The 15,950-nt window shown below is 29.8% G+C and overlaps 1 protein-coding gene across 1 annotated transcript; it reads right to left on the bottom strand.

Moving 5' to 3' along the window:
* Positions 1–13,918: 13,918 nt before the first annotated feature.
* LOC105769515 (protein RGF1 INDUCIBLE TRANSCRIPTION FACTOR 1) lies at positions 13,919–15,365 on the bottom strand. Its single transcript, XM_012590199.2, has 4 exons — positions 15,047–15,365; positions 14,718–14,963; positions 14,497–14,637; positions 13,919–14,414 (listed from the first exon to the last, which is right to left on the bottom strand). Exons 1-4 carry the CDS (start codon positions 15,059–15,061, stop codon positions 14,091–14,093), a joined length of 726 nt encoding a protein of 241 aa, XP_012445653.1. The 5' UTR covers positions 15,062–15,365; the 3' UTR covers positions 13,919–14,090.
* Positions 15,366–15,950: the final 585 nt, after the last annotated feature.

The following is a 15,950-nucleotide window of genomic DNA, read 5'->3' as shown; positions in this document are numbered from 1 at the left end:
TTAAAAAAAGTTTAAATAGTATTATTGCTAGGTGTAAAAATGAGAAAAGAAAAAGTTGAAAGGACATAAAAGCAAAAGTGATATATAAGAGTGTGGGAGAGCTAACCAAACCTGGGGTTAGATTTATGGTTGGGGTTAGTTAAATGCCGGTTATTGATTCAGAGGGAGTCAGGGGACATGGTTTTTGGTTTTCTGAATTGAAAAAGATAAAGCAACCAACGGTTTTGGGTAAAAGCTATGGGCTCTGCCTTCTTAGTCGCTGCCACTCCCTACAACTGCCTTCACCCATTTTTATTACATCAAAAATTCAAAAAGCATTTGAGACACACTCACAACCAAACAACAAAAATGACAGCTAATCTTTTTGGGAACACTGAAAGGCGTTGGTGCTACTGCCACGTATGGAGTCCAGCTCTTTGACACCCCACCCTTCTGTAACTCCCAATACTATCTACTGACTTTAACCTACCCATCCTTTTCTTTCCCTTTAATTTTTTTTCTAAAAAACTAATTTTCCATTTTTTAATTTATTTTCATTCTTATCCATACTCCACATGCAATCTAGGTTCTTGATTATGATAGCGTCACATGGGGCTTCATGCTCCTCTCCTCTTCTGTCTTATAAAAAATTTTCCTAGACTTTTTGTAACTTACGAATTTCATCAATTTGTTAATTTTTTATAAATTAATTAAATCGAATCAATTTTTTTATAAATTATTTTTTCTTGAAATTATGATATGATTTACTTATTGGTTTTAGTTCTGGTATTATCAGTATAAATCGAGTCTTACATTTTTTACAATAGAGGGAAAAAAACTTTAAAATGGAAAACACACATTTTTAGTGAAAAATACCGACACATGGACATAGTGCTATTATTATGAAGGTAAGGTACATTTATAAATCATTAATAAATTAAATCATGTTAAAATATAAAATTATTTTTAATAACACAGAATTGTACGTTGTTATAAAAAATAATATATAAATTTAAATACCAAAAAAACAAATAGAAATCTATATAGATATATTCCATTCATGAATCATGCGTGTAGGGAAAACAAAAGTGGAGCCTGCACACCGAAACCACATTCTCGAATCCATGTTTTGGTAATTTGCAGATTTTTTCAATCATTGATTAATTTCCTATAACAAGATTCTATTCTCTTCTTTTTCTGCAAAACTATAGTTGAGCGACATGTAGCCTCATGTGGGAATCAAATTATAGTTTATTAGCATAGTTTTAATTTGTATTTCGCGCTCAATTGTTTATTTGATTCTACTATTAAAATTTAGGCACTTCGTATATTATTTTATTTTTAAAAAATGAAAATATATAAAAAGAATTAATTAAGACATTCGTTAAAACGTGGTAGGCACGAACAATGTTTTGGATTTACGAGTATTTGAATGTTATTCTGGCGGCAAGTCCTTGCTCCTTTAAGAGTGTTTTCATATTCTTTAAGAAATAATTTTAAATAATGCGTAATGTAAGAAATCAAAGAATCATGTCAACATACATGTGACAGTAGAATTTTGTATTTTCCTCGGCATTTTTTTTTCCCTTTTTCTGAAAACTTTTTATTTAGCATCAAAGAATAAAAAAAAAAGAAATGAAATAAATGAATGGAAGACATTGCGGAATCTTTTTTCTTGGTTGCGCTAGTGCAAGACCAAATGTTCCAATCCAATTGACATAACCAACAATTATGGGAAAACCCATAAAAAATAAAAAGATTCCAATTAGGTTAACCTAAAAAATAATATAATTGCAATTGTGTTTATGATTAGCTCAAACTTGGTTGATTATTAGAGATTTTACATTTAAAAAAATAAAATGATAATAAGAAATTTTCAAAAATCAAATAAAAACAATAATTATAAATAAAATAAATCTTCTAGGTTGAAGATATGATGGGTTTTACGATAGGAGGAAGCAAAAAGTACAAAGAAGAGATTTGACATCTAAGAGCAATACTTAATCTTAGGTTCATTTGTTACAGCTAAACCTGTCTGCCTCTTCCCAACATTCATCATTTCGTTTTATTAATTATATTCATTATTTATTCGCACACCCACTAAAACAATAACTTAATATTCTTTTTCCCTTTTATTTCATTCAATCATAGTAACAATTTTAAGATTTTGATCCTTTTTAGGCTTAATGCAAAGCTTTCAAAAAAAAATTTTAAACCCTTTTTTACTCAATTTCATACTTTAACTATTAAATTATATCAAACAGATCTTTTCATTATTAACTTTAATGATTAAATTTAATCGTTCCTAATTTTATTAGTTAAAGTCATCACGACGTAACATGTAGTAAAATATTATAAAAATAAAAATACTAAGAATTATAAAATATTTATAAAAAATTGTAAAATTTTATAAAAATAGTAAAAATCTATAAAAATACATCAAAAATATCCTTTAACCGTTAACTTTATTTGTTAAAGTTAATGCCCCAATTTTGTTTAGTTAAAGTTATTATGTGTCGCAATACAACGTGACATGTGATGTAGAGGTGCTCATGGCCGGGCCGGGTTGGGCCGGGCCCATAAAAAAATTCGGCCCGTGTCCTAGGCCCGGGCCTGGCCCGGCCCATTTTTATTTTTAAAAATTAAAAAAAAGTATTTTAAAATATTTTAAAGTATTTTAAAATTAAAAAAATTAAAAAAAGTATTTTAAAAATATTTTAAAATTAAAAAAATTAAAAAAATTAAAAAAAGTATTTTAAAAATATTTTAAAATTTAAAAAAATTAAAAAAAGTATGTAAAAAATATTTTAAAATTAAAAAAAATATTTATTATATAGGGCCGGGCGGGGCCGGGCCAAAAAAGTGGTGCCCAAGGCCCGGCCCGTTTTCTAAACGGGCCTCGTTTTTTTGCCCAAGCCCATATTTCGGGCCTATATTTTTATCCAAACCCTCCCATATTTCAGGCGGGCCGCTCGGCCCATGAGCACCTCTAATGTGATGAAATATAATAAAAATTAATAATAATTATAGAAAAACATTAAAATTTTATACATAGAGAGAGAAATGGTGCATGTTATGACGTGACAAAATGTAACAATGGCTACAAAGAGGCTCACTTTTTTTTAATACTTCTAAAATTTGACTAGAATTTGGTTTGATACACAAAACTAGCAAGAAAAAATTAAATGTAAGTAGGAGAAGAATATCAAACAAAATTAAGGAAACATAATCAACCTGGACGTATTGGAGAGACACAATAATGGGATACAATAATTTTTATATATTTTTTAGAATTTTAAATTTTCTTATATTTTATAATTTTCTTATGACTTTATAAAATTTTACAATTTTTATAATTTTTAAAAGAGCCTTTTGATGTATTTTTGCCCGTTCAAGTATTTAATTGAATGTAAAAAAGATAAATAACGGTTTAATTAATTTTTTAAGTTAGAGAATTTTTACACCTCTAATTTTTTTTCTACTATTTTTAATATATGTTGTCAAATTTATTTTCAGTTCATTTTTTTCAAATTGTTAAAATTTAATTGTAACGGTGATGATTAAAAAGCGGAAAAAACAATGAACGGTTTTGATAACATTACGGCGTGATAAATAAGAATCAAGTGGTTCAAGGATTGAGACTCCAACACTATCGTGAGATCTACTTTAAAGTGTTTTTTTTTTTAATTATTGTTTGGTTGCATTTTTGTTAAACTAAAATTAACGATCCAAATTATTGGTTTGTTAGTGGAAGAGAGAATAGTTTTGGATCCTCCCCCAATCTTCGGACAATTTTGGAAAAATCAAATTTATACACAACGTGAATAAATCATTTTTATGTGAAAAAAAAAAACACAGAAAAAGCAACGGCTTTTTAAATTGAGAAATACAAATTCATCATCAATAAAAAGTTTTAAATTGCACGCCTTACCATAACAATATGTAACGTAAAATAACCATAATAACAAACATAATGTTTTTATGTATATATAATTAGAGTGAGGGTGGGGTGCTACAGTTTTAACCCAAATCCTCCTATTACAATATAAATATACAAATATTATTGTTTTGGGGTCCACGTCATCTTAAATTTAATTATTAATGTTTATATCTTTCAATATATTTTTTAGTTAAATTTGACTTTTAATCATTTAGTAAAAATCAAATTTGAACATCAAATTTTTGAAAAGAGTCGAATTGATATTTTAATAAAATACTCACTAAGATGTTAAATTTTAAATATGACAATCCATATGATAATTCACATATAGTTTATGCTTCTTTTATTATTATTTATTTTTATAAGTTTTAAATTATTAATTAATATGACATATGAGACAAATAGTATCATATCAACATAAAATATACATAGTTTGCTACTATAGGGGTTGCCACACCAATATCATTTAAAAATAATAATAATTTAGTAAGTATTTCTGTTTAAAAAGTTATTTGACTCTTTTTTTTTGGGTCAAATTTAGCTAAAAAAACAATGGTTAAATTGACAGAAAGTTGGTCAAAGTACCATGGAGACCCTTATACTAGGAGTCAAATGACATTTTATCTCTTCAACTCAAAAAATGGTCAAATTAGCCCCTATATATTAGATTAATGAGCAAGTTGGTCCTTTCTATTAAAAATTCCATCAATTTCTATTGTTAAAAACTGACATGACTGACAGAATATCCAAATAGTTACGTACGGTGTGTCATGTGTACCTCATTCTAGCGTACAAGGACTGAGTTTTAACAATAGAAATAGATGACTTTTTTAATAGAATGATCAATTTGCTCTTCAATCTAACATATAAGGACTAATTTACTAATTTTTAAATAAAAATGACAAATATAGTCTAACTTTTAGAATAAGAATTTTCATGATAATTATATTACAAAAAATATAGTCTAACTTTTAGAATAAGAATTTTTCAAAGAAAATTCCATGTAATCCTCAAAATACACAATAAAGATTGTTTTTAAAATAGTGAAATTATATTTTTATTCTGTAAGAATTACAATTTAATTTCGCCTCCTAAAATTTCTTTTGGCTTCAACCCTGTTTGTATCCCAATTAATAAATGATTTTTTTAATTTTATTGGTATATATAATTGGATGTGTGTGTTTAATTAGTTACAAAAATAACCTCTGTTTTCCACATTTAAATAATAATCCTAGTAATATTGTGTGTATATATATCATCATTTTCAAAGCTAACACATATATATATGTATATATATATATAAACAAGCCAGAGCCTAGAATTTAACTTCCATAAAAAAAATAATATTTTCGAAATTACGGGTAAATAAATTGGTACACTGGTTAGGGGCTCCACTTCATTTTTAAGTTTAATTTCAAAGTAGTTGGTATTTAATAAATATATAAAAGAAAGGTTGCTCGACAAGAAAATGACCTTTGAATTATGAATTAAGTTGGAATTTCAATAATATAAAGTGCATTATGCAAAGGAAAGGACCAACACCTTGCAACGAATGAGGCCACAGTTCCCGACTACCAAGTCACTAGCCCCCCACGTTGGACTCATTTTCTCTCTCAAACACTAAACAATCAACATTTTAACGGTAACAATATTATAGAAAAAGTTAAATTATATATTATCTCTCTTTACTCTAAAAATAGGCATATTAGTCTTTATAAGTTAGATCAGGTAACAAATTAGCCTTTTCTGTTAAATCTATATTCATTTTCATTATTAAAAACTAGCGTGCTTGACAGAAAATTAGATAATTATAATTAGAGTGCCATGTGTACTTCATAATGGTGTACAACTATCAATTTTTAACGGTAGAAGTTGATGAAACATTTAATAGAATGTCTACTTTACTTATTGATTTAATATATAAAGACTAATTTTCTCATTTTCTAATATAAAAAATAAAATACAATTTAAATCTTAGTATAAAATTCTCTATAATACTTTTACCATAATTAACGTTTAACAAACCCACCAAAAGGGAAGGAAGTATGGGGTCAATCATTTCGAAGTCTCCTTTCCTTGTCCCAAGCTAGGGTTCACAAGGGGAATCCAAAATTGATTTTACTGTTTAATGTAATTTATTTAAATATTAAATTTTTTTATTATCTTATATAATTTAATTAAAACATTTTTTTATCAAACAAATTGTAGCAATCTGACCCAAATTCGGGGATGTATATGTTATAGTTAACATTAAATTATAATTTTAAAATTATGGAAAGTGAAATGGACAGGTTTAGACTTTAGAGACAAAAATAAAGGGAAGAAAAGGTTTGTGTGATGTTGAATAGATTCCTTGACTTAATAATTAGAGCTTTTTCCTACCGGAATAAGTTGACTTCCACTCCAAGTACTCTCTACCGCTGTAGTTTCTGAGAAGGTAAATTCATTAAGTGTGGAGGATTCATAATTAATTTACTTGTTTTTGAAGGGCTCGATAAGTAAAATTTTAAAGGAGCATATACGTTGGGGAACGCATGTCTTGAATTTACGATTGTCAAAATTAACTTTATTTTGCAGCGTGGGCAAAGCATGAATCATGAATCATGTGGATGTTTTTGGAATACAAAGATTTATTTTTGGTGTGGGAATATTGATGATGGACTCGTAATTTGGTTGGAAAAGTCCTTAAAAGATGACCGTAAAATTTCAAAACAAATAAAAAGAAAAGATGCTACAAAATTGAGTGATATGGTTTTCTAGGGGATTCGGATCAATTTAATTCATATATGAATGAGAGTCCAAGTATGGTTTTGTAGATTGGTTTTTATTCAAACACTCTTTGATGAGGTTTAATAGAGAAGCAATTTTGTTGACAAGACGAATGCAAGTGATGGAATGACCCTAGAAATTTCATTCTATGAATTTGTTACGTAATACTTTTACAACAAAAATAACATTTGTCCATTCTATAAATACAAAACCATATTTTTGCCAATTGCCACTGTTCTATGGTTATGAAGACTTGGCCATTGTGAGATTGGTTTTGTATTGAAGAAGGTAGATAGCTGTGGTTCGACGCAGGCCTCAACTTGCACTTAGGGGGGCGGGGGGTTTGAAAATTTCAGATTCAAAAGAAGGGAAGGAATGCGGTGGAGGTGTCGGCTTTTAATACGTTTGTATGAATTTATTCCTTTCCTTTCCTTTCCTTTCTCCACATGGTGTAGAAGCCCACAAGTTTGGAAGCTTAGGGCCATCTCTGATGTTTTCTTCGGTCAAATCTATAAGCTTTGCTTTTTCAAGGTTTGACTTTTGACCCCTTTGGGCTTAGCACAAGCCACAAGGTTTCTTACTCTTGTGGTTTGTTGCTTTGCACTTGGCACTGTCTTGGAGGATACCCAATTTTCGAAATTTTAATATGTCCACTCTTCTTTTGCCACATTGACCTTTGACTTTGATATTTGAATATTTTACGTAACATTTAAAAATCAATGTTTTATTTTTCAATACCATAAATTAATCAAGATTTTATGACAATAGAAATCGATTTAGGGTTATTTTTAAAATTAGATTTAGGGTAGGATTAGATGATGCAAACTAAACAATAGTTGATAATTAATTTAGTAATGGAAAAAGATGAAGTTATCTCCCATTGCTATGCAGATCCTAAAACAAAACGTTTCCTTAGAAGCTCTTTTAAAATCCAGCTTTGCGAGAACCTCAATTTATTCTTGATTAACGTAAATCGGGAGTAACTCAATTTTAAAAATGGCTTCATCTAGTATGAATCAAAACTTGATTTCTATCTTCCTTGATTCACTGCCTAAAAAGAAATGAAAACCTATACATATATTCTTTTATCATATCTATGCAAATGAATGGTAAAAATATGTCATAGGACCTTCTCTTCTTCGTAAATTTAGAATTCATCTCTATACTTTTATTTACAAGAATTTAGTCCCTTTATTTTTCAAAAACAATTAATTTTTTTGTTAAATTTGTTGGTGTGACATTTTGAAATAAAAAGAATACTAACTTGGTAATAATGTAATTAAAAAATAATGTTGTAATGAATCTGAATGATTCTAACCGTGTTAACAGCTGGACTTAAATTTTGAAATTTAAAAAGTAGAGACATACATTAGATTTCAAGTCGATCTGACGGTCAGGGTTGGAGACTAGAGAAAAAAACGATTTAAATTTTGGTTCACAAATTCTTGACATCCAAAGTTATTTAATAAAAAAAATGAATTGTAGAAGAGAAGTGGAAAGAAAGCTTTCGACTGATGCACACAATGCAAATAGAGAAAGCCATATAGCATTGATTTTGACAACTATTGACGTAAATGAAAACTTTTGAATAGTTAAGTGCCCAAATTCTAACTTTTTTTAGTTAAGTGACTAAAATGAAAACTTATTAATAATTTAGTGCTAATTGTGTAGTTTACAAAATAAAAGCATCCCTTTGCATTGGGGACCTCTATTGATGGCGATACAGCAATATCTCCAATGAAACTGAATCTCAGATAATCTAAAATCAAAGCTTTTAAATGGTTGATATAGAATCAGTTCAATATTTGGGTATTCAATATAATACATAGACATCGCTGTATCTTCTCGTTAATATATCTTTATTCTATTTTGAGTTGCTCTGTACTTAAAAATTAGTCAAATTTGAAATTAAATTATGTGTAATAATTATACAGAAATCTCAAGTCTGAAAGACTGAAACGCTAAAAAATATACACATAAAAAATAAAAAAGAATCACACACACTCCTATCATATGTCACTCCCCCAGTAATTTCTGAAAATTTGATTGAAAGATCTGTATTGATAAATGAAACTAAAATAGATTTCTTCACATATATATGCCTTTATATACACATAAAATCCTCGTATATATACATTAAAGTAAACACTAAGGGAGGCCAATATATTCTCAGGAAACAGCCACCCCGAACCCGTTTCTGTTGCCATTCAACATGCAAAACCTGGAAGGCTTAGGCTGGAAATCCCTTCTCCTTTGCAAGTCATGGCTCGATGGTTTAATGATTTGGAGCAGCAACGCCTTGATGGAATTTGCTTTGGCTTGCAGGGCTAACTCCCAGGAATTCGGTGCGATACGAACCGCCCTGCTCCGGCCAGTCGGCGGCTTGTTGAAATTCCTGTGTAGGCTGCACCTGAAGGACCCTGGGTGCGTAGTAGGGGAGCATAGGCATGTACGGGCTTGTGACTTTGAGCTTAATGGTGATGCAGTTTTGGTGGCCATGGAAAAAGAGGGGGTGGATGTTTAGATGCTGGTTTCGCTTGTGAGCCAAACTCAGAGGATGTTGCAGAATAGTGGGGTTTTATAGCTCTGAAAAGAAAAAAAACAAAGTAATAGCAAATTTAGCCCTAAATTTTTAAAATTTTTATCAATTTGACTCTGATTCTTTTCTTACTCTCAACCTTTTCAAATGAGTTGAATTTGACCATCGACTTTTTAAAAATAGTTAAACTGTCAACAGAAAAACCGACTAAAATATTAAGATTTTAAATATGATAGCTCGCATGACAATCCATATGTACTTCATGATAATTTTTTTAAACTTTTTTTTATTTGAATTTTTATGAATATTTTTATATATTTAAAATTATTTGTTGTGTTGGCCTACAAGGCAAATAATGTTATGTTAGTCTAAAGTACACATGGACTATCAGGCAAATTGTCCTGCTAATATTGTTAAAAACATTAACATTGTATTCAGAATTTCCATTAAAATAAATGATTTGGTTCTTTTAAAAGTTGAGAGTAAAATTTAACTTTTAAAAAATAAAAATAAGGTAAAATTGACCAAAGATGTAAAGTTTAAGGATTGAATTTGACATGACGTCAAAGAGTAAAAAAAAGAAAAGAAAAAGAAAATCTTGTTTAATTTACTGTAATAACCTTTGCTTACATTGATATTTAATTTAGTACAAAAATACAACTCAATGGTAACAAGACTAGTCTATAATAGATGAATTATTTAATTTAATCTCCTTTTCAATGAGTTGAATCAGTTGAAAATAACTAATAAAAAGGTCTATTCAATGGTGACTGCTGGACAACGAAGGACAGAACACTGCTCTTATTCCAATTTGCAGCTGTTACAAAGTAGTCCCCCTTAAATTGGACCTAAAGAAAGAAAATTCCAATAATGGTGATACAATGGCAGTTATGGGTTCCTTTCTTAGACTGAAGCTAATAAAATTCCTATTTAATATATTCCATTTTGATTTTTCAGACAAAATAAACCTGGTGGAAGATCATGTAATAAGATACAAAACTTTCTTGCACCGTTTCTTACTAAACATGTAACATCAAATTCAGGTGTTATATTTCTTGTAATAACAAAGAGGTGTGTATATATATTGTTATGGAGTGAGTGGTGTTGCAGGTCAAGGGTCTTACTCACCTGACACTTGACAGTGCTTTAGTAGTTTTCAGGAAGATAAAATCTCTCTTGTTGCCAGAAAAGAAGAAAATGTGCGTGAGAGTTAAAATTGGAGGGTTAGTTGAATTTTGATTGCATGGAAGGGTTTGAGTGTCTTGAATTCAGTGTTGTCTTAAACCCCAAGTCAAGTGAAAATGATTTTAGGTTATATTATTTTCTAATGAAGATTTTATTGTTTAATCAATTTTGTTGAACAATTATAAACTCCACTTAGGAATAATCTTCATGCAAAAAGTAAATTGCATACCCATTGTTAGTATTATTATTTAAATAAATTGACAGAGATATGGAATTTGAGTTCAACTTGATATGGTTGCTTATCCAAAAGGTCGGTCATGTGGGGGCAATACTTGTTGTATATAATTATACATAGCAATAAGTTCAAAAGTCTAGCTTTGTTTGCCACCTAAAAAACCTTACAAACAAATAAAAGTTCGTCACATTCAAATCCACCACTGGAAGGACTTCTGATCATACTCACATTGATAAAGACATGCTACCATCTTTTTCTACACTTCTTCTGGTTTTAGGACAGTTTTCAAGGTAAAATGTTGAATTTTACCAATATTCATCCAAATTAGATGGATTGACAGGTTAAAATAAGTTGATTTGACAATTAATAATTGGATAGAAAAATCAGTTAAATCTTTTTAAAAAAATTATTTTATAATAGTTGAACTCAACAATCAACCACGATCTAGTGCTTGCAATATTGGTTTCAAGATAAGATCCGGTAATTTAATTCATGTATGGATCCAAAATTTTCAGCAAGTATAAATCATGACATGGTAAATAAATTTTAAAGATATGATTTACTGTAATTTTTGGCATTTATTTCATCATGAGTAAAGCTATAAAATATCATCATTTTAATAATTTATATTTTTATTAAATTTTAATAGATTAAATTAAAATAATTTTATAAATTATAAAGCCTTAAATAAAAAATTTTCATTTTAAAAAAACCGGATCCTCGCCGGCCGCATCTTTGTTCTCCAAGGGCCCTATCCCTTTTTGTCCCCGTTCACCTCTATGGTGGTTGGTGTTTATGCCTTAGATGTTCCCTTTTAATGCTTTCTTCCCTCAGATCTGTGAAGTGTTGGATTTTCCTTTTTCGGCATAGGTTGTTTGCTGGAGTTCCTGCCGTTTGTGAGTTTCGAAGGCTGTTGGTGTGGCCGCACCCGTGTTTATCTGGTGGTTGTTCATGGCCGACTGATTGGAGGGTCATTTCGTCCTTGGCTCCTTCACCGTCGGGCTTGTAATTGGTGCCGGTGATCTCCGACGCCCGGGTTTTCTCGTGCTTCACTCTGCTCCATGCTCGTTATTGAGGCGAGTTCTCTGTCATAGTCGTGTAACTTCCATCCGAACGATCTCTTGTTCCCCCCTCCTCCAAAACTAACGGCGGCGAGATGCTGTTCTGTTGGTTTGAACTCTTGGGCCTAGCCTTTAGGCTTGATCTCGTTATCTCTCGGGCTTTAGGTCCCTTTGTTGTACTGGATTGGTTATGAAATGAAATCTAAATTGAAAGTGTATTGATAGAAAAGCAACACCACTGGAAAAATTAAAGCAAAATAGTACTATTATCTTAGAAATAATGTTAAGACAAAAAAAATGTCACTTCCCTGCGGATACGCGTGTAAAAGGTAACAAATACTTTACTCACACTTGTAATTCTTATTATTATCTTTGAATAATGATCAAAAAATTTATGTTCTTTGAAACAATGTTTGACCCAAAATGTCAGTTCATATAATAATTCCTTACGGATAAGCATGTAAAGAGAACCTATTTTAACTTACACTCGAAGAATTATAGGTGTAGGTTCTAGAGTAAGTGATAAAGATGAATAAAATATATTGTATTTTTAAAGAAAATTTAAGCTTTTAAGAAACGTTGTCATAAATTTTCAATAAAACTACAAAATACACATCAAAAATATAAAATGTATAGTAAATGATAGGTTAATTCATCCAACTTTTAGTTTGATTGATGATGGCTAAACATCAAATCTTGTAATATTATATAGTCCATTATCTATCTTAATTTAATGCCCTGATTTTATTTATTGACATGTCCATCCAAAGATGGGAGCTTAGATTTGTAGGTAATAGTAGGGTTTTCTAATTCAGATCAGATTTATAGTAAGATCGGTTTCCACGACGTTTTGATTTTTAATTATTAAAATTGAAAAAAAGTAGAGAAAATTCGACTCATTCACAAATTTAACTGAATATTTTCAAACCGGTTCAATTGATTTCTAGTAGTTCACTTAAAAATCGATTTAACTATTTGCTTCGATTAATGTATCGTACGGTTTTTAATCTAATCGATATGGCTACATGATTATTTCTGATTCTGATTCATAATACATTAAAATGTTATAATTTGTGCTCTCCTGTCTTGCCCTTTGGTGAAATATGGAATGGATATTGGAATTTGAATGTTTAAAATTGAGTTAAATTGAAGGAAAATATTTGGTATATTGTCATTGAAGTATTTAGACTGACAAATGTTTTATAGTGGTATAATAAAATATTTAAAATAAATAAATATTAAAAAAGAGACACATGATAATTTTTAAAGTTGCTTGTGGAATAAAAATATAAATCTAAATTTAATATGTGAGCTGTTAATTAGTTAAATTATTTAATATGTAAATGTAAAATAATATTACATAAAAATATGGTAATATTAGTAGTAGCTTTATGTAAGTAATGAAAATTTTGCATTGTTAACCAGAGTTGAGGTTATAAAACTATAAATTTTCGGATTTGAGTTTCGGGATATAAAAATTGTGTGTAAATTATTTTATTATTCAAGTTAAGTTGTATTAAATTATTAAAAGTTCATGCATATAATCAGAGTTCAAATATCACAAATTTTTGGATTTATCTTTTGTTAATGTTTATATGATTTCCTAAAATAGATAAACACAAACATCCGAATCTACTTTGTGTGGGCCAAATTCTAAAAAGCCTAAAAAGGAAGGCATGACTTGTGAGATAAGATAGCAAAGCATGAGGAATCGACTGATTTCTGGGTCTTATTTGAGCCTTAACGTAGGCCCAAACTAGTTAACTCAAAGTAGCTTTTAACAGCTTTAAAACCAGACATTTGTCTTCATGATTAGTATTTTAAAGAAAATATATAAAAGAATTAAACTTTTTTATTTGATTCATTAAAAAATAATAACAGGGCGGTGACGAAGATTTTATTTATTATCAACTTGATGTCATTTAGTAATACAACCATAAATACTCAAATTTCGAGATACGAAATAATATCCTAATAGTTAAAATCAAATTAAAAATTAATAAGGCCCAAATCTAAAATGGCCATATTATTTCTAACTTTTATTTTATTCATTAAATTATAATTAAGCGAATCACAAAGTCGTTACGACTAAAAAAAACCCATCAAATATTGAGTTACAAACTTACAGGAAAAGGAGAAAAAGCTTAAGAATGAAGTTCTCCAAATAAATAATAAAGCATAGATATATGGTAATTAAGGTTAATGAGAAATGGGAAAAAAGAGGGTTAAAAGAACTGTACAAACTGTTAACTTGGAATTAGGAATCACGTGATACCATTAAGACAAAACCCCCCCGACCAAGTGACTAGAATAGATAAAAGAAAAGAGAGTCAGAGCTTAAAGCTTTTGAAATTAATGATTCACTCATTATTATAATTGGGCTTAACATAGTGGAGATCTATGGGGAATGCCTTTCCTTCTATTCATGATGCTACTAGCCATGTCTTGATCATATAACCCATTTCTCTTCTTCCTTACAATCTCATCACAACTGTATGCCATGCTCATGTTGTCGGAACCTGATGACCCTGAAGACCAGCTTATAATCGGTTCATCACCGTCTGCTATTGTTGAACGTGGTGTCCCGTTTGTTGTTTCATCGTCTCCCATGTCTTGTGGGATAAGGAAATCTGGGCTAAGTGTTAATTTCTTGCATTTCTTTAAGAATGGAGACAAGTCTTTGTAGTGTTTCAACACAAAATCCACCTGTTCAAATTTTAAGCTTTTAAGCTTCAAACAAACAAACAAAAAAGGAAAAACCTAGTTTTATCATAATTCTTAAGCATACCTTGCACCCCAAAGAGCAATGGATGAATGGTTCTTGAAGACTTCTGTCACAAGAAGTACAGTAGTTTCCAGCCCCTTTGAATTGTCTATTTTGAGGTCTTTTTTTGATGAACACCACTTTTGCACTGTTTATAGTATAAGCCTAATCCAATCAAAGGCCATGAATTATGAACTGAATTCTACAAAAAAACAAACCAAACTATCATTTGTCTATTTACAAACCTGAACATTGGAGCAATCTATAAGCTTTTGAAGATCTTCCAATCTAACAACATCATGATAAACATAGCGACGAACTTGAAGAAGCCTATGGAAACTATGTGAGGATATGCAATGAGGGCAAATACTTATACAACAATCCAAACAATATACGTTCTTTTCATTCTTTTTTGCAGTTTCGTGGTACGAACACCCCACGAAGAATTTCTGGGTGTAGATGCCTTCTAACCATGCAGGCTTTTCAATTCCCTAAAATAACACAAAAAATGAATCAATATACCAATTATTTGAATAAAAAAAATTCGAATTTCGGTAGAGAAATAAAGACAAACCATGATCATAATCATTAAACAGTCGAAAAGTAGTAAAGAAGAGATGGTTGTGGTTCAGACAGTAGTTTATCAAGACAGTGGAGTTAACAGAGATGGTGTAATAAGAGTATTTAAGGAGGTTGGGGGAAAGAGGTAAATGGCCTATGGGCTATGGGCTATGGCTATGAGGGGAGGAATTGAAGACCGGGAAAAAAGAAGAGAGACAAAAGAAAGTTAAGTAAAATAATGATCAGAGAAGAACGTGGGTGCTGTTTCCATGCCTCCCATTATAGAATCTAAGACCCCTCCCCCCTTTAACATTTGTTTTCCCATCATCTTTGCCTTAACACCACCTTCTTGCTAAACTACCTAATCTAGTTTTGAATTCAATTTTATTTATTTTTTAAAATTAATTTTGAACAAAACTAAGATTTTTATGCATACTATCATTCTAAGGAGATTGGAAAAATATATGCTCACAGTCCATAAGTTTACAGACAATTATATGATCTCTAGATTTTTTAAATTAAATTTAGGGTTTATAATTTTAATTTTAAAAAATAATAATAATCAAAGGTTCGCAATCGTCCATCACTTTACTGAAAATGAAATCCTTTAAGATTTATGGTATAATTAATTTTAAGTCCAACACTTACTGTATTGACAGTGTAATAGTTCATGATAAAATAACACTGACTTTGGAAAACTTCATATTTGCAGCACTATTATCAAGAAATTATTGATTTATCATTAAGCTTAATTCTTAATAAAATTGCAACTTGTAAGGGAATACAAATCTGATATTAAGAACCCCATCAAAGTAGTAGGAAAAAAGCACCTTTTTCTTGAAAGGTGACATATTTTCCCATTATAATTGTTTTTTTTTTTACATTCTTTCAAACTGTATTGACATCCCTAGTATGAC

This window comes from Gossypium raimondii, chromosome 5 (genome assembly GCF_025698545.1).
Source record: "Gossypium raimondii isolate GPD5lz chromosome 5, ASM2569854v1, whole genome shotgun sequence".
Lineage (NCBI taxonomy): Eukaryota > Viridiplantae > Streptophyta > Magnoliopsida > Malvales > Malvaceae > Gossypium > Gossypium raimondii.
The sequence above is the reverse complement of the archived record's forward strand: the minus strand, read 5'-3'. Positions and strand labels throughout refer to the sequence as shown.

Excerpts from the sequence above, each read along its gene's own strand:
- LOC105769515 (XM_012590199.2), bottom strand. Across the intron at positions 14,638-14,717 it reads TAGATTGCTCCAATGTTCAG|GCTTATACTATAAACAGTGC; the intron begins GTTTGTAAATAG and ends TGATTGGATTAG. Across the intron at positions 14,415-14,496 it reads ATTGCTCTTTGGGGTGCAAG|GTGGATTTTGTGTTGAAACA; the intron begins GTATGCTTAAGA and ends AAATTTGAACAG.